Here is an 18455-nt window from a genome sequence, read left to right on the forward strand (position 1 = left end):
CATCTGGTGATGCAAGATATCAAGAAAACTCAAATTTGGACTGGTCCTTAATTATACCCAAGAACATGATCGGAATCAATTTAAGACGTAACAACGTTTATGTCTCTGTTCTCTGTCATATTAAATCCCATGATCAGAACGCAATTGAACTGAATAAATCCGAGCTGATCCAAATTCGAATCTAGATACCAAACCAAAATGAATGAAATGGATAGACAACACACAAGGATCTGGGTCACATGGAACCGGATTCATCCAAATCTGATTCATTACACTTGGATCTGGGTGACAAGCTGCATATAGATTGAATCCTGAATTCCCCACCCATTCCAGTTTTCAAACGATTGTGGGAATTGTTGTTAATCAAAACCTTCTCTTTCTCAAAATCCTATATAGACACACACAGAGACGCACACACACACATATCCACAGGGAGACGCGCACACATAAAATCAATCAAACCTTCCAGTTTAAGTACATGTTGCATCCATCTATAAGGTTATGCCTCTTGAAGTTAGTACCCTTGCATCAGTGTCTAAATCTGTGATGCCCATTTGAGAAGGCGGCGCCTTTCGTTAAGGGCACTGTGTACACATCGTGCACAAGTCCGCTCACAAGTGGTAGGAATTACCTTTAAATGTTTCACCTATGTGAAACCCTCATTATGAATTTATGCTGATGGGATTTGGGGGAAGACTCGTGAGGATTGGTTAAAGGGGTATATGCTATTTTTCAGAAAAACGTTACGCAATAGCTATTAACTTGGCTTCACAAAACCGATTGGCCAGCTGATAAACATCGTCGCCAATTCAATCCCATATTCTACCAAAAAATCATTGCACGCAAAGGGCGAGTGCATAGATGCAAAGATCCACCACAATTTAAAGTTATTTTAATGAAGAGAATATTCAATATGGGAAAATAAAGAAGGAAATAAAGTAATACATATTTATTATATATTCAAAACTGTTTCCCAGGATGAAATAGCTTTAAAAGCGGCTCTCTTCCTGGCCTAAGCAATTCAATTTGGATGATCTCCGCAACAGCTATCCATCTGAACAATTAATACGGATAACAGATAAGAGACCACTTTCCTTTATATACTTTTATGACAGAATTAGAAAAATATAACAAAGAAAAAGAAGACAAAATTACTGATACATCAACAACAAATCACAGAAACTAACATGGAAGTAGAGATGATCTTCCACCTCCACTACGTACATTGGAATAAACGACACAAAGAATCAAATATCCACAGTGGTTGTATGGTGATGAGAATTAGTGTAGCTGTTCGAGCTGCTGCTGCTGCTGCTGCTGCTGCTGCTGCTGCTGTTCTTGCTGCTCACATTGCCGTTCTTCGTCTTGAATCTGTCGCTGCTGTTGCTGCTGCTCCTCCTCAAACCTGGTCAGATGTTCTATCAATGCAGTAGCCTTCCTCTTGGCCCTTGGCGTTCCGTTGTATGCCAACTCCAGTAATGGCTCCATTGCTCCCATATCTCGTGCTTCTGCCAAATGACGGTTACCATCACCTGAACAAAGTGTCAGCAACACAGCCGCTGCATTTTCCTTATTTCTTGGCGATCCATTGCTTATTATATTCACCAGAATATGTACTGCCCCTGTCGCAGATCCTATTGCTGCCCTGCCCTCATGGTGGCCCACCAGTATTGCCATAATTGCTATAGCTTCATCCACCATCCCTCCTTCAATAACCATTTCCATTAGCGTCTCCACCACTCCAGCCCTCACTGCTTTTCCCCTGTTCCCCTGAAACATACACAAATTGAACAGAGCAGTAGCTGCATCTTTTTTCCCTCTATGGCTCCCTTCTCTCAGTAACTCTACCAATGCTGGGATTGCCCCTGGAGTACAACCAATCATCACCTTGTTGTCGTCAACAACCGACAAGCTGAAGAGTGTAGCTGCTGCATTTTCTCTTGCTTCCATGCTTCCTTTGCGTAGCACATCAACAATTCCTGAAATGGCTCCTTCTGTTGCCATGATTAACTTCTTGTTATTTTCACATATTGAGAGGTTTAGTAAGGCAGTTACCGCGTGCTCCTGTGTACGGGGATCTGAGGATGAAGCAAGAAGAAGGACAAGAACAGGAATTGCCCCAGCATTGGCAATGCAGATGCGATTATCAGCATTTCGCTTTGCCAAAAGCCGAAGTTCACCAGCAGCAGCCCGTTGATCATCCAAATCGGCTGAAGAAAGCTTAGAAATGAGAGCGTCAATAGCTGCACGGTCAGCAGAGCCACTTGCAGAGAGGCGCTTTGGAGGTTCGATGCCGTGTGACTCACACCACTGTGTTATCAAGCTTCGAAGGGCATAATTTGGAGTAAGAATAGTGTGAGGGAGTGTTTGGTGTGACTTGGGACATGTTTCATGACCAGAATCTAGCCACTTCTGTATGCAAGACCGATCATATGTCTGCAAAACCATTGGGGTTGATTATTTCCTACTTCAAACCTGAGATAATTTGGTCATTATCTGTGAGACCAAAATTTATATAGAAACTTAAAGACACTAGATGGAGATATAAAAAGTTGTAACGTCCTAAGCAACACTCTTAAATTCAAATGTGTGGATAAAGAAAAAAACAAGAAAAGAAAAACAGGAAAAAAGAAAAAAATGGACAGAAAAGCACAAACTCTAAAGAGTATCCAGTGAGGAAGAAAAGGGAGGAGGTTGAGGGGAAAGAAGGACCAAACAAGTGAAATAGAAAATGAAATTTGGATTATATTAAGTTGGAAAATAAAAAGCAACAAAAGAAGGAAAACATTCAAAGTGAAAATGAAGGATATTCGCACCTGTCCAGTGGCAACTATGACTGGGTCTTTCATCAATTCCAAGGATATTGGGCAGCGAAAATCATCAGGGATCATGGGTGATGGAAGATCACCATCACAAGAAGTAACATTATTCTCTGCTACAGTATCAGCTGTTTCTGGGATGTGGCTCTGCACAAAATCCTTAATTCTCCTCAGTAACCTGCACATATTTTCCAGGCTATTATCTGGATCTCCACCAGTAACAACCATCTCCTGTAAAGCCAAAGATTCTTCTTTCAGCTCTTGTATGGTCAAGAGCCGCAATTTTTGTGTCAGTCTCTCCATTATGGCAGGATCCACGTCAATGTTGTCATTCTGATAATAGAGAGAAATAAGATCTGCATAAAGGTCATTATCAAGTGCACCTATCCGTTCTTTGGCCCGCCTAAATTGAGAATTCACAAGCTCAGCCTGGAGATAAAATGAAAATAATATTCTAATCATTTGATACATAGTGAAAAATCGTTATATTGTGGGTCAGGTGAATAAGGCTCTACCTGTTCTCTAACTTCGTCTGATATGTCAAGCTTATCATACGGAATGGCACTCAGAGCCTGCTCCAGTTGGTCGTTCACTTTCTGGAATCTGTTTATCAATTCTTCTCTTTTTATAACCTATACAAGGCATTCACAAGAAACTAGTGTCAAATACAACAGTATCAATGACAAATAAATTGGCAATACTCCATCCTAGATCACAATCCGCCCGAGAAAATTTGCAAATTATTTTCATCTTATGGCAATCCCCTTTCCTTCAAGCAAATGTTTCATTCTAAACTGACATTACAAGAGACTTCAGACACACGGATGAATAAGAGAATTAGGATAAAGGAAGCTATAAATAGATCACAGATTCAAGTTACCCCAAAAAAAAAATGCAAGCATTTATTTGACTAAAACATAAACAAGTAGCACATGTGGTCACAAACAATGACTTTAATTTGATTAAGTCAATTTACGTGGGTGAATATGCAACTGGATATCATGGAAAGCAAAAAATACAAGAGCCTGTTTAGATGATTGCAGCTGAAAACGTAAGGTTGATATAACAGATCCCTAATGCTGATTATTTAAAGGGTATGTGATAAATTATCGTCTATTGGCATGTGCAACCATGCATTCAGCATGAGAAAGTACTCAACTGCAGTCAACGAGGAACCAAAATGCATTCCTTATCCACCAATAAACAAGCAATGATCTTATACATTTGTTCAAGCAGTACTTTTTATTGCCTATGGCCTACTATAATAACAATGAACTATAATGCTCGCACAAAGAACAACAATCTATCACTACAATACAGATCTTCTAAACTTGTTATTGCCATATAAAGCAGATATGTGCATTAAACAAGCAAGGATTCATGTTTTGAATTTACCTTTTCTAGACATTATTTTCAGAAACCAGTACATCAATATTTCCAAAGTCTACTGAATTTAAGCCTACTGAAATAATGGAATAAATTTTATGGTTTAATTGCATAAACAGAAATTTCTGTTCCATGTATAAACAACAGAAAATCAACCAAATCACAGAGAGTTCCATCCCCTACCTGTTGCAACTCCATATAACCATCAAGAATGCAAAAGAGAGTAACTTACAGTAGCTTCCAGTTTTGGGTGGACATGGAAGTTCCTGGTTCTCATTTCATGATATTTTGCAGTTGTACCACCATAATTTTCCCTTGAAAAAGCAAGATCAGAAATATTGGGCTATGATACTACTCATGTGCTTTTCTTTTTTCCTCTTCTAAATAGTGACTAACATCTAACTAAAACTCCTCTAGTTCCAGCCTTGTTGCTCCGTCATGATCCTTTTGAATCTAGTATTGAGGACATCATTGATTTATTTCTTTGATTCATGTAATAAGTTATCTGAGATATTTATCTTACTTTGGAGTTTGGACTATTACAGAGAAGCTCTCAACAGAACATAAAAAAATTGCATGTTCTAGCCTGGAAATTTCCAGTACATTGAAGCAACTCAGAGTTTTTTCTTTTATTTTTCCCTTTTGTTAATTTTCATCAGCACCAAAGAAAAGGAACCTTCAGATGAAGTAATGAAATTACACTAACAAAATATAATAAGCAATCTATGGAATAACTTTATTGCAGTTGCATGTAGGAAGGGAAGAAAACGTGAATACCATTGACGCATAAAAGCAATTGGAGGTGTTGTAGGTATTTCTGCTTGATATACGATGAAATTGGCATTTTTTGACCTTATAAATTACTATTATCTAACAAAAGGCATCAATGTTCTAAGTTTAGCTTGGATGCACACAAATAGTTTCACACGTTGACCTTACTCTCCGAGGAACTTTAATACCTTTATACATAAGATATTCCAGGCAGGCAAAATTTTGCGGAGATGGCATTAATTATTAGTTATCATATCAAAAGATAGCGGATACAATATTCAGTGTACAAACAGTTAAAGTAAATGGCCAATACACTAGCTAAGTGGGGAAATCTGCATTACAAATTTCCTGGCTGACAGGAACCTGCTGATCCAAATATAATGGCACAAACTAAGGGAACTTTTGTTTTTCAACCGGGTAAAAGCATCAAACGATTTAGACGTCTCAATTACAGGCCAAACTTTGTCATCTTGACCGTGGGGTGTTTTAGTTTCTAGGAGAAAGTCTTCACGTTGACTCGGGGAGTTCACACATGGTCCCGGTACCACACAAAGATGAGATGTATAACTTTCTCCCAAGTAAGGAACAATAGTACCATAGGTCCATAACCAAGAATAAGAGTCAAACTACGCACAAGAAACTGTCCACCTTAACTTTGTTAACGAGGAAAACTAATTTTCCTCCAAAAACAGCAGTCGTTCTCCTGTCTTGTTGATACTTTATTTAAAAAGAGCCAAAGTGCTCAAATGCAGAGCTTGTAAATCAATTGGTTACAAAAGATTCACACTAAATGTATCGCCAATGAAGAAGAAAGAAACCGGACTAGCGCAATAAATCATTCTGAACAAATAAATAAAAAACAGACGGAGGAATTCGCTGCAGTTGGGTCCGCAATAAAAGGAAAGGAGTCAAAATATGCACTAAACTACCAGAAGGACAAAAGTACCCTTAAATCCTAAACCAAATTCTGACATGATCGTTTATCATGTTCTCGCAAAGGGGAAAAAAGAGAGCCACGAACAGCGTTCGACAGACGTCAATCGTGAAAGGAGAAACTCCAACTTCCTCGAATTCAAAATGGAAAATTCGCTAAGAAGGACTATAAGCAAAGCAGGCGAGGGGGAGGATAAAGGACGAACTGAAGGACCATACCATGAAGACCTTGCTGCCTCTGCTGCCAAACCTGAGGAGGTCGCGAGCCGATTCCAGGCCCTGCCGCAACGACGCCAGCCCCTCGAGGGCTTCCTCGGGCAGGGGCCAGGCGGCGCAGTCCCTGACGTCCTCTAGCAATGGAGCGAGGAGCCTCACCCTCCGGCTCAGGCCGACAAATTCCCTTCTGAAGAAGTCGGACCGGAATTCCGTTATCCCCGACACTTCCCCCGTAATTGCCATCAGCGACTGCACCTCCTCCCTGCCCCTTTCACCTTCTTCCATCTCTCTCTCGCTCTCTCTCTCTCTCTCTCTCTCTCTCTCCCTGTGTGTGAAAACCAATAAAAAATAGACCGAGACTTTGGGATCTCTGAAGTTCTCAAAATCAGGACAACTTACGCGAACTAGTTCGCGTTTCCTCCTCCCCTCCCTTCCCTTCTTCCTCCCTCGAAAATCTAAGAAAAAAACAATCGCAACCGATTTCTTTTGGGGATCCGTGAAGTTAAGAAAATCTGGACGAATGTCGGCGATTTCAGTTGTCTGGTTCCTTCTTCTATTTGCTTTGCAAGAAGAAGAAGGGAGGAGAGAGAGAGAGAGAGAGAGAGTGAGATGAGAATCACGCGTCCTCGTTCTCCTCTGTCCTTCGTCGTCTTTGTCTTCCTCCTCCACCTGCTCTCTCTCTCTCTCTCTCTCTCGCCTTGACCGAGAGTCTCCGGCTCCTCTCTTCTTTTCTGCCTTCTCAAACTCGCCGGCTTTGTCAGCCGAGGAATTTCATATACCAACCCAGCCGCAACTAAGAGGACTGGCCGATCTCCAACGTTGCCACCAATTTACATATACAGGCCTACCATTTTCAATCATTCTGAATAGCTGTCACATCCCACCACCCTCAACCCTTGACAATGATCTTCGGCTTTGTCAGAGACTGTTGCTTTCGTCTAACGATCAGAGAATACGAACAATGAAAATGTCTGCTTCTGAGATTTCGCAATTTCGAATACAACGTACCCTCGACTTATGATATGGGCAAAAGGCGTGGGTGTTATTTGTAATTTGTTGGAGAGAGGAAAGCTAGTCATTTCGGTAATGGTTTCAGGGCAAAAATAAACAGCGATTTTTTTTCCCGTTGGGCGAGGAATTGAGGTACGAATCGGCGACGAAGTGCGGGCTACCAACATACCTCCTGGTTGCAGAGGGATAAAGCTCGCTCTGAGCCGTCCGATCGTCAGATCGGACAGCCGCGAACAGCAGGCTTCTGCGGGGCCCGCCGAATAGAAATCCCTTACCATGTGAGATCTGCCGGGGCCCACTCCGCACATGGATGACGTGGCTCGCAGCACCGGCGGTCGGTATGACTTGGCAGCTCTCCGCGAATCTCTGCCGTTGAAATGACGCCGCTTCTAATCCTGACCGTTGGAATTGGACGGGACCCCACCTCCGTCAGCGGATATCAGGTACAAAGAGACAGGCTGGATCGGCGAATGGGCCCCGCTTCTGTAGCCTATCACCTCGCAGCCCCATGTGACCCCGGCCCTTCGGAGCGTGACTCAAGGGGTTCTGTCGTTCGTCGGGTCCGACCCGGATCCGAAGATCGACCCCATATATATATATATATATATATATATATATATATATATATATATATATATATATATATATATATATATATATATATATATATATATGGTTTCTTTGTTAGGAACATAGCGAAGTAGTCATGCTAATGGTAATGAAATTCCATGTCCTTAATTTTATTATTGTAGACACTATATACAAATAGCTGTTGCACACTTTACTAGTTGAAATTTGCATCCTCTTACTCCCAGCCAGTAGCCGCTTTGGGTGGTGAGGAGAAAAAAAACAAGTACTAGAGGAGCCAGAAATTTTTTTCTGGTGGGGGCACTCATTCAATATCTTTCATTTCTTTGGGGCACTTACACATATAAAAATCAAATATATTAAAACATTAACATATATATTAAACTAATTTTGGCCACTAGCCACAAGAGAAGAAGGAAGAGAAGGGGGCTTCGGTTCTCGGTCTGGTTGTGGATTCCTCTTCCTCTTAACCCGAAAATATGGGGAACTAACTGCCGCCACCTATGCTTCTTGGGGAGCTGTCGCCTAGTCCTGCTTAGCACTTTTAACTACGTATGTCATGTGAAAACTCAAAAACCTAAGTCTCTCTTACAGACTCATGCTGATTAAAGAAAAAAAAAAGGAACAAACCATTCAATGAGTGTATACAATTCGACAGAAGTTGGTCGCTCGCTTGCAATTATTGTTGCACTTGCTAATTTGATGAACAAACTCAGTACATAGCCAAGCAAAAAGTGCGACTCTTTTGTGATCTTGCAGCTATTTCCTACTATCTTATGCAAATTAAGACCAATAATTTGATATCTAGAAGAGAGAAGAGAGACGTTTGGAGTGATCTATCTTGGAAGAGGGCCAGTGCTTCTGGGATGTGGCAGCTCAACGGCAAACAACGTTTAATTTTCTGATAACGACTTCGTGCACATCAAAAGAATTTGATCAACAGTTTAACGATCAGTATGTGCGTCAGCAAGAAATAAGTGCCAAACTTTTGTTGTTCGTGCGTTATCTTTCATGCCTACGAACCCAAAAATCGATTAAAATGTATTGTCCTCTGTCATGCTTTTGGAAACAAAAATCATGATTTTTTAGCTCCTCAGGTTTTGAAGCACTGCGGATCGTTAGATTTTTTTATCCTTAATTTTCATTTTTTATACCGCAAAATAATATAATTTGAAACTCGATGTTTCTAGTTAAATTACATAGACCGCAGTATTCAATTTATTTTCAATGATATAACTAGTTGATTATACGGTTTTGAAACTTTAGAGAAAGCAAGATTATATCCTACAGTCATCTATGAATGTAATTTAGGCAGACTTCTTTCTAGAAATCCAACCTGACAGATGTTAATGGAGCTCGGCTCTGTTGAATATGTTTGTGCCACTGGGATTGTCCCAAAACAGATTGAATTTTTCAAAATTCAGAACATGAGTCTCAAACAGTATCACCTTCGAAAATTAAATTGATCAAATGAAACCAGGTCGCAAAGCAATTCTAGATCTCAAGAGCAAAAGGTTAAGGAGGGGGGTTTCGGCTTCTCACTCGGGCGGTGGGTTTTCTTTTCTAGTGCTCATCCGCACTAAATCTTGAAAGGAAATAGCGATAGACAAGTGTGAATTAGCATAAATTTACTGTGAAGAAGCATAAAATGAAAAAAAAAAAAAAAAAAAAAATTGACCGTGCTCTTTCTTTAAACCGAAACATATTATATATAGGATATTTCGCTACCAATCTCATCATATATGCTCATATCGTGGCATGGGGCCACTGCCTGGAAGGAAAAGCATTTCATATCTAAAACAAGACAAACAACATGTGAGGTCCAACAAGGTAACGGCATATAGCGCAACAAGAACGAGTCTCCAAGCCAAAGAGACAAAGAAAGAGCTGCTTTCTTGAGTTAAATTGATCATTTTCAACAAGGAGGCGAGCCATTGGCAGTTCTGTACTCCGAATAAAATGAGTAATGAAAAGGCTACTGGAGAATATAGACAGAGAAGGCATGTACTTGGAAGTCAAATTTGTTTTCTCCACTTGGTCTGTATAGACTAGAAGAATTCAAAGCAAAAGTGATTCTCTCTGTCTCTCTCAATCATTGTATTACCACTTCACCAAGATCTAGAGCATATAAGAAGACATGAATTTTAGTGAGTCCAAGATCGAGGTAGATGCTGCAAGCGCATGAAAGCTTGGTATCACCAACTCCACTTGTGGGTTTACATTGCCTCTTCCAACACCATTCCCGTGATCAGGGGTGGAGGCAGGTGTTGACATGGTGTGGGCAATTGTCCATACTGACCCGTAAAACATGTTTGTTTTATGATGAAATTTTATAGCAATTTTTTTTCATTTATATATATAGATGCCCCTTGAAAAATTTAAATTATATATATATTAATCTGTAATTAGAATTTTCTGGCTCCGCCCTTGACCATCTACTCAAGCTGCCACTTTTTTACTGCTCTCTGCAAAATCGAACAAATAGAGACAAGAGAAAGTTTACTTCACAACCAACGTCGATGACAGAGACCACGGCCACCAACAGCATGTCGACCATCAACCATAATCAAACTGCCTTATTTCAAACAATTTTGATATGCCAGCCTCAAATTAACCAAGTTGCGCATTTGGCATGCACGAATGAAATATTTTAACACTAAAAATTGCCCGGATATAGTTCGGGGCATCTTACCGTGATATTTCATGTAAAGCAATTCCAATTTTTGCCTAGCGATCGCCATTAGTCGAATCTTTTGACGGCTCCAATTCCAGCGGTTCTTGGAAACGATTTTAGGAAACAAGTTTTCAATTTGTTTCCTAAAATCATTAGTTGTAAGACACACCAACCTCGTCCTAATTGTATGATACACCAAGTGTTACAAATCATTAGTTTGGTATGAAGCTTTTCACCAGTCATATTGGTTGAACAAGCAAATCCTGAACCACTAAAACTCCATTGCTCTGGATCCAATTCCACGAACAACTCTTATGAGAAGGTTGCGGCGCCCACGAACACACGCAAGATAACCCAAACCCATGAGCAATTCTTTGCTTTTTTCCATGTCAAAGGAGGATCCTGTTAAGATGTAAAAGAATGAATACCAACAGGCAACAGTGGCCTTGTGTGGGGAGTTGCTCCTCAATATAAAAAGTTTTGCAATGCTAAAACAGTAGCGGAGCAGAAACAGAAACAGAAATCTGCCGATGATTTGCACTATTGCTTACTCCGCTTCAAATCATGTTCACGTTCAACATTTAGCCGCGTGAAAAGCAGAATGCGGGCAAAAGAAATTGTCATTTGAAACAAACCAGATAAATTTCTTTGTACGCCACTCATGACCAGCTGAAACTACAAGCATCAGAAAACGAAAGAAGAAAATTGTTTTCTGCAACTGCTAACTGCAAAACTGCGTTAACCCAGTTCGCTTGACACACAACATCTGAACTGTTTACTTCTTCTTCTCACCACCACCAGCAGACCTGCAAGAAAGAAAAAAAAAAAGACACCAAGAATCAGAATTGCGGTTGAAAGCTGTCTGCATTTGGTGATGGAATAAATCTACAGGGACATAACAAGATCCTCACTTCTTACGAACACAAAGTAACAGCAATCCAGCATTTGTCTACCCATGAACAAATGTAAACAATAAAAGAATAATTAAACAGCCTGGAGGAAATTTGTGCACATGCCTTGTCAACGCAACAAGTTATAGGTCGCCCCCAAAAAGATTTAGCTTTATCTAAATCCGTTTTAATCTCTACCAACATGCATTAATGGTTAAACCATATCAACATTTGTAGTCACAAACTATGTAACCAAAGTCGCTAGGCGACCGTTTAAATGATTATAAATTTATAGTACATACAGTCATTATTATATAATTTGTATTATACGATATTTCAGATTGTCATATATAACTTAATATATATGTTAAAAAGTGTGAAAACAACTATTATATATACTAAGCTATTAATTGTTATGTTATATAATATGATTAACAGTGATATAGTCATCATATAACAACATAACAGTCAATATTATGTGAATTTATATTATACCTATATATTGAAGACAAATGTAATGTTATAGCATTAAAGATTCAAGAGAACTGAATCAATACAATAGGTTCTAGTTTCAAATGTTCACTTAAAAAACAGCCATTTTGAGTGGAAGGAAGAGTGGAATTCGGTTTCCACAACTTAAAAATGTGCACCACATCAGTCTCCAGCACTATTTAAACCTCATCCTCATTAAAGTGTCTTTAAGAACACCGTTGAGTCACTGAGTGTTTCTTCAACTTCTATGGACTGAGCTAGGCAAGAGCACCAATACCTTGCATCACCAAAGTACTGGACTTAAGAGAAGCAGTTGGAGTTGTGCCTAAGTGAGGCATTAACAACATCGGTCAGAAACAGTTTCATTCAGGCATATTCTGGACCAAATCTCTCAAATAGGCACATAAATAAAACTGGGAGGTACAAACTTTTAAAATGAAACTGAGATCATCTATAGGAAATCCTCAAAAAGTATATATTCCACTTAATCAGTACTAGTATCTTGATCCAATGGTGACTGACGCTCTTATTGAATGAAATTTGGAAATCCAATCCAACTCATTGGTCATCTCTGAACCTCCACTTAGTTTGATCCCACAGATTCTTTATGTGGCTCGATGTGAACCTCTTCCTTTTTATTCATTATCGAATCTTTCACCACGCAGAACTCTCACCTACTTGTTGGTTCCTGTCATTAGGTTTACTTCTTAAAAATTTACAATTTGAGCTCATCTCTAGGAGACCAACAACGGCATCCACCAAGCACATAAAGTGGTGTAATTTGCTGAAGAAAAAGGGGGACTGCTTATATACATTAAAATGCATCCCAATGGTGATTCAGAGGAGTGCACAGAAAAAAGAAGGTAATAACTGAACACAATATGTGTGTGTGTGTGCAGTCAGCACATAAGACTACCTCATCTTGCGGAGAACACTAGACATCTCCTCACGCTTCTTCTTGGCTCTTTTGTGGGTGCCCAGCTTTCTTTTTGCCACCTTCAAAGCACGCTTGTCCTTCCCAACCTTAAGAAGCTCAGTTATCCTCTTCTCATAGGGGGCAAATCCAGCAACCTCCCTGATAAGGTTCCGGACGAAATGTGTCCTTTTGCTACTTTTCTGAAAAATAAAGAACGTTCGAAGAAATCAATTAGATGAATAGTTCCAGGACATCGCAAATAACAAACTAGTACAATTTAGGAAGAGGACAGAGCCATCAACTAAAGAAGTTGACCACAAGAGAAAAAAAAAAGTTTTATCAAAATAAAAAAACAACGTTATACTCGTTATTTGTTGTTAAGGGCTTCCCAATATATAACAGAATGTATAATATAAAGGATCGCTCAGCTCCTCAAGAGCATTAGTACAGATGAAAACTCAAATTCCATTAGCCAATTCCATCAAATAATTAAAAAAGAAAAAGAAATAACAAAACACGCACCGTGGGAAAAAAAATTGCAAAATTTAGCTCAAAAGTTCATTCCCCTAACTGAGCTAAACGGAAAAGAAAAACCGAAACTGATTATGGGTCTTTAACCTACCTTTTCACTAACCCATATGCATATAAAGATCCTTGTGGAACATAATTGTGGGGCAAATCATGAAAAGTAGATTTGAAACACTAGTGCGGACACCTATAACCAACTTAAGAAAATAATTAAAATGGAAAATGAAAAAGAACAAAGAACAACAAGGCTTTGAATAAAAGGACGCAACAACATACCCCTTTTCTATCCGATGGGCGTTTAGCCAATTCACGCTTCGTCACTACATGACCTCTGTTCAACCCGACAAAGAGCCCTGATTTCGGCTGCGACGGGGCCATCTCCACCTCCTACAAATCAAAACAAGCAGAAAGAAAGGATTAAGGAACCACGTCTGCCCGTGTGAGCGTATTGCCCTTTATATATAGCTCCGAACACATCCTAATCTCACAAGAAACCAAAACCAGTGGAATTTCCCTGAATGAAAGGGAAAACCAAAGATTTCTGATGCCCAGTCTGTCGTGCACCAAAAAAAAAAAACGGAAGGATCAACTATCAAGGAATTTTTATCTCAGAAATTGCGAAGACCCCACTACTCCACGGTCAATCAACTAAGCCACGAAATATGGCAGTTAATTTAACAACCTATGAAGCATTCCCTCCAACGAGACAAATCCAAAATCGGAACACCTAAAATTGCAAGCAAAAGCAAACTCCACCGATGAAGAAAGCCAATATTCAGAAATCCAAAAGTCTTCATTTCATAATAACAGGAATAATAAGAGAGAGAGAGAGAGAGAGAGAGAGAGAGAGAGATGGTCTAGCATTTGAGGATGAAACAGGAGATTTTATTCATCAAATTCCTAACGGAAATGGGAGAGGACCAAGCATAGCATAATGAACAAAAAGAATATATCATGACTCCCTCCAACTAAAAAAAATCAGAGCAAGAAGAGAATACAACTACGATACGAACTACGGTTGCTTCCTGATCTAAGAAATGATCACATACAAATCGAGAGAGAAATTACCCGCCAACTGAACCGCCAGAGATCGAGCAGCCCTGAAGCTCACCAACACGGACGGAGAAGAAAAACCAAAACCCTAACCCTAGACGTAGTTATACGGCGGGTGCCGCGCGGGAAGGCAAATTACAAATATAGACAACGTTTCTTTGCAAGTTTCCCTCATTTATCCCATTCGAATCCTATCCGGATCTTATAACGGGATCCAAGACCAAAACCGTGGTAATGAACCTATCGAGGTTTGCCTACAAATTCCGGATGCTCTTGTATTTTACTGTTGCAAGATATGGGTGCCCTTCCTTAAAATGTCGAATTACTAAATTACTTATATAATATATGTTGTAATATTTTTCTATGCAATTCAACTATTGAAGTATGTTATATAGTAATAATAATATATACATGTTTATTTTGTTATATATATAATAAAAAAAAACTCTCGCCGCACCGCCGCACTTAAATTTTTGGGATGTGCTGCTCCCGCACCCCGCACTCAGGTGACATATGTACCAGACTATAAAGTTTGAATCCCCTAGTTATTCTTAGATTTGGGCTCCTAAAGTAAGATCCAAAATGCATTTTAAATGGATTTGAGCTCTTAGATTTGAGTTTAATTTAGTCACTCAACTATTACCCGATTGTAGTTTTATATGGAAGTACCCCTATGATCTTACAATTGCAAGTGTTTTCCTATATAAGATTTGATTCAAGGAAATTCAAATGAACATGCTTTGTCAACGGAAAACAATCGACATCTTATTGATTCTTGTCATATCAATCATGCCAACCAAGTTTTAGATTGTTAAAAACGTCATTGAGACAAACTAAAACATTATGAGATCTGAAATACTTGCAAAACACGACTAAATTCCTTCTTCTACTATAGATTCTAGTAATGAATCTACGAGTTTTTTATTCAACTGCACACAAGATTAAATTTCAAGCGTTCTTGTACAAAAGCCTTTAATGGGGTGTATGCTTTTGAATTGCATAGAATCAAAATCATACATTTAAATTGAGATTTGGTATGTTTTTTTTTTTCATTTTCCAAATCAAGAAGTTTTGTGAAAGTCATTAAAGTGGTTTGATAGAGAGAAGACTATGTGAGAGTCATATGAATCTGCCCCAAAAATTAACCACTTATCACTGTCATTTCTTTTCTTATTACAATTATAACAATCTTCAAATCATTTTGCCCTCAAAACAGTGTTTTAAGTCGTTTCGAGACACAGTCAAATCTTGAATTGAGAAAAAACCTAGTTTTGACAAAACATCATAACATTTTCTAAAGGGCATAAATTAACTATGCTTTACAAACTGAATAAAGAGCTAGGTTGTCACAAAACTTGAAAATGTCATTATTTTCACTCTCTTTTTATGATTCTCAGTTAAAGATCCCCGGAATGCATTCAAAAGCACAACATGCCAATCTAGAACACATTTTTGCATTCCTAAAGGATAAGGTCGGGTGTCGGGTCAAGTACCTGGTACTCGTCCCGACTTGGGCATAGGCTTGGGTCTGAAAAAAAGCATTGGGCCGGCCCGGGTGGTGAAGAACCAAGGTTCCTATTCCCCTTCAATTGCACTTCCATCTAAGCACTTTTGACCTTGATATAACATGTAATTGTCTATTTGAATGGTCGATTTAGGCACCTCGAGTCTGAACTTAAATGAGATCCATTTATAATCCAGACCCGATCGATCACACGTAAAAACCTGTATCCAAAAGGGCATATGCAAGTTCTTTTCATCTATTTTTATGCATTGCAATACCAAAACTAATGATCTGATATGAACAGACTCAAAGTGCCAAGGTCCGAGCCCAATCCAGCCTTTCTTGGTGCTCCTCGGGTCAAGGCTGAACCTGCCGGTTATTGTCCCTCGCTAAGGCTGAAAAACTGATCAAAAATTGTTCATGTGAAATCATTTGGATCTTGCATCACATCTTTTCATGATCAACCGGACCTTGTGGATCCATGTATATCATTTTTGTCCTTCTCTACTTGGTGAAAGGAATCACATCATGAGGCTTGGACGCTGTCCCAACTATGCCTACATCCTGAGCCTGTACTCGGTTCCTTTACACTTTCACATGAGCCTAGCTGGGTCAGCTACATGCTAACCAGCCCAAGCTTAGCTAGCTGGGCCTTACAGCTATTTTGGAGAGCCTTAGATCAAATCTAACAAGCATGAAATCCATGGCATAAGCAAACAGTGAACTTCCATAATTGTAGATTGAAAGTTATGGAGCTGTAATCCGGGGACGAGGGGGTTGGATTACAGATCCATGGGTTTAAGATCACTGTGGATCTGTGACATTCGCAGATCTCAAATCCGAAGCTATCAAACACATCTTACAAGGTTCTTTCTCGAGGAAGCAATTACGATTTCATTGCGTATCAATTTATTGAACACCAATGCATGATTCAAGGCCCAATCTGTCCTCTACTACTGCAAAGTGGGCTACAATCGTTCACAAGTCCACATTAAGCCGCTGCCCACTTCGTTTTCTCCTCGGAATCATTAAAATATTTCAACTTTGCTGCATCTTGTTCCCCATTTTCTTTCTCTTTGGAGTTGGCCGATGTCCTTGGCATCAGTTTGAACCTCCCCAACTAAACAAACTTCCGTTCTTCTAGGCGTCTTGTCTTCTTTACAAACTTTCAAAGTGCTCCAAGCCAGCGCTTAATATGTACCTACAAGGAATCACCAATGCGTTGATTACACGCCGTCGGTGAAAGGCAATAACATACTTATTTTTTTTGTAGCATATATATATATATATATATTGAAAGTTTTCGGGTCATACTTAAGAGTTTAATGTATGAGAGTACAGCGAGATAGTAAACAATTAAAGAGCAAAAGAGAGAGAGAGAGAGAGAGAGAGAGAGAGAGAGATCTCCCTCTTTTGTCAATCAAAAGTTCGATTTTCATAAGCATTAGCATTACTCTTCAATGGGCATCGGAGGCCAAGGACTGAGGGTGAAGCCCTAGAGTCTTTTATTGTAAGAGCTCTCTCTCTCCCTCTCTCTCTACACATACACATTCATGAAACTCTAAGAACAATATTATTTATAAGAATGATGCTGTCTAAGTTCAGTCTGGTTAATTTCTCGGAGAAGTGGCGATACCTTCAACTTCTTACAAGAATTAAGAACTGATTTTTAAATATAATTTCTTTTTCAGGTTCAATTTTTTGCTTAATTTATGTAAATGTTATTTCTCTCTCTCTCTCTCTCTCTCTCTCTCTCTATATATATATATATATATATATATATATATATATATATATATATATTAGCAGATGCATACACACATACACATTTATGGAGAATGGCAAAGTGGATGCTTTGTGACCTTACAAAAAAAAGATACGGTTCACATGGCCCACTGTTACACAAAAGTCCGCTTGTTTGTTACGAGGACTTATTTTTTTAATTTTGTATTTTTAATGCCATCATGGGCATAAAGAACCGAGAATTCTAATTAAGAAAACAAAAAAAAGATTGAAAAGTGATGGCAGATCTTTTGCAAACACGAAAATTAGGAAGAGGATCGGGAAAGGTATCTCGACAGTGAAGGAAGCTCCAAAACTTTCTCTTCCTGCCATCATTTTCATGGCCTTCTACAGTGGTTTCTCGAACAAAGAATCCTCTAAAGTAAAAATGGAGCTCCTGCCTTTCTCTTGCTTCTATTATATGCATCGCCTTTTGAGTTTTTCTTTTTCTCTTTTGTTATAAGGAAAACTGATCCTTTGCACGTGATGTTCTGCTGAAATTTTAGTGAACATTTTTTAGTACTTCTACGAGCCACCAAGTTTTCTATGCATATTCTTGGCGACAAGAATACACTGTTATTGTCTTAAAAATACAAGAGATTCATGAAACTCTCTTACTTTTTAGAGCAAATTCATGAAACGATAACAATATGTTGATACTGTCTGTCAAATGGCCCTTAAAAGGTGAAACAGAATCTTTTTTTTAAGCTAGACCAACAAGTAATTCATGCAATTTTCCAGCAAAAATTGCATATAAGTGAGCATTACATAGTCTAAAGCGTTGAATCCATGCCATACATCATAGTTCCTGATAAGCAAATTAAGAATACAGTCCACAGTTTTAAGTCATGAAACCAAATATTACAGGGACATTTTTCTTGAACTTAAACTT

General features: G+C 39.0%; 2 protein-coding genes across 2 annotated transcripts; both read right to left on the minus strand.

Moving 5' to 3' along the window:
• Positions 1–934: 934 nt before the first annotated feature.
• On the minus strand, positions 935–6921 carry LOC116255779 (protein spotted leaf 11-like). Its single transcript, XM_031631781.2, has 4 exons — positions 6129–6921; positions 3335–3451; positions 2817–3248; positions 935–2436 (listed from the first exon to the last, which is right to left on the minus strand). Exons 1-4 carry the CDS (start codon positions 6408–6410, stop codon positions 1282–1284), a joined length of 1986 nt encoding a protein of 661 aa, XP_031487641.1. The 5' UTR covers positions 6411–6921; the 3' UTR covers positions 935–1281.
• A 3990-nt stretch (positions 6922–10911) lies between these two features.
• On the minus strand, positions 10912–14427 carry LOC116255488 (60S ribosomal protein L36-2-like). The gene is made up of 4 exons (XM_031631327.2): positions 14293–14427; positions 13501–13611; positions 12697–12896; positions 10912–11204 (listed from the first exon to the last, which is right to left on the minus strand). Exons 2-4 carry the CDS (start codon positions 13600–13602, stop codon positions 11174–11176), a joined length of 333 nt encoding a protein of 110 aa, XP_031487187.1. The 5' UTR covers positions 13603–13611; positions 14293–14427; the 3' UTR covers positions 10912–11173.
• Between the last annotated feature and the right edge of the window lie 4028 nt (positions 14428–18455).

This window comes from Nymphaea colorata, chromosome 6 (assembly GCF_008831285.2).
Source record: "Nymphaea colorata isolate Beijing-Zhang1983 chromosome 6, ASM883128v2, whole genome shotgun sequence".
Taxonomy (NCBI): Eukaryota; Viridiplantae; Streptophyta; class Magnoliopsida; order Nymphaeales; family Nymphaeaceae; genus Nymphaea; species Nymphaea colorata.

What these genes read in the sequence shown, in the direction of transcription:
- LOC116255779 (XM_031631781.2), bottom strand. Translation starts at nt 6,410, where the DNA reads ATGGAAGAAGGTGAAAGGGGCAGGGAGGAGGTGCAGTCGCTGATGGCA. An exon ending in GAGGCAGCAAGGTCTTCATG is followed by an intron (nt 3,452 to 6,128) that starts GTATGGTCCTTC and finishes TGCCTTGTATAG; the next exon opens with GTTATAAAAAGAGAAGAATT. An exon ending in CAGACGAAGTTAGAGAACAG is followed by an intron (nt 3,249 to 3,334) that starts GTAGAGCCTTAT and finishes TTTTATCTCCAG; the next exon opens with GCTGAGCTTGTGAATTCTCA.
- LOC116255488 (XM_031631327.2), bottom strand. Translation starts at nt 13,602, where the DNA reads ATGGCCCCGTCGCAGCCGAAATCAGGGCTCTTTGTCGGGTTGAACAGA. An exon ending in GCCCATCGGATAGAAAAGGG is followed by an intron (nt 12,897 to 13,500) that starts GTATGTTGTTGC and finishes TTTATTTTTCAG; the next exon opens with AAAAGTAGCAAAAGGACACA. An exon ending in AGTGTTCTCCGCAAGATGAG is followed by an intron (nt 11,205 to 12,696) that starts GTAGTCTTATGT and finishes TCTTTCTTGCAG; the next exon opens with GTCTGCTGGTGGTGGTGAGA.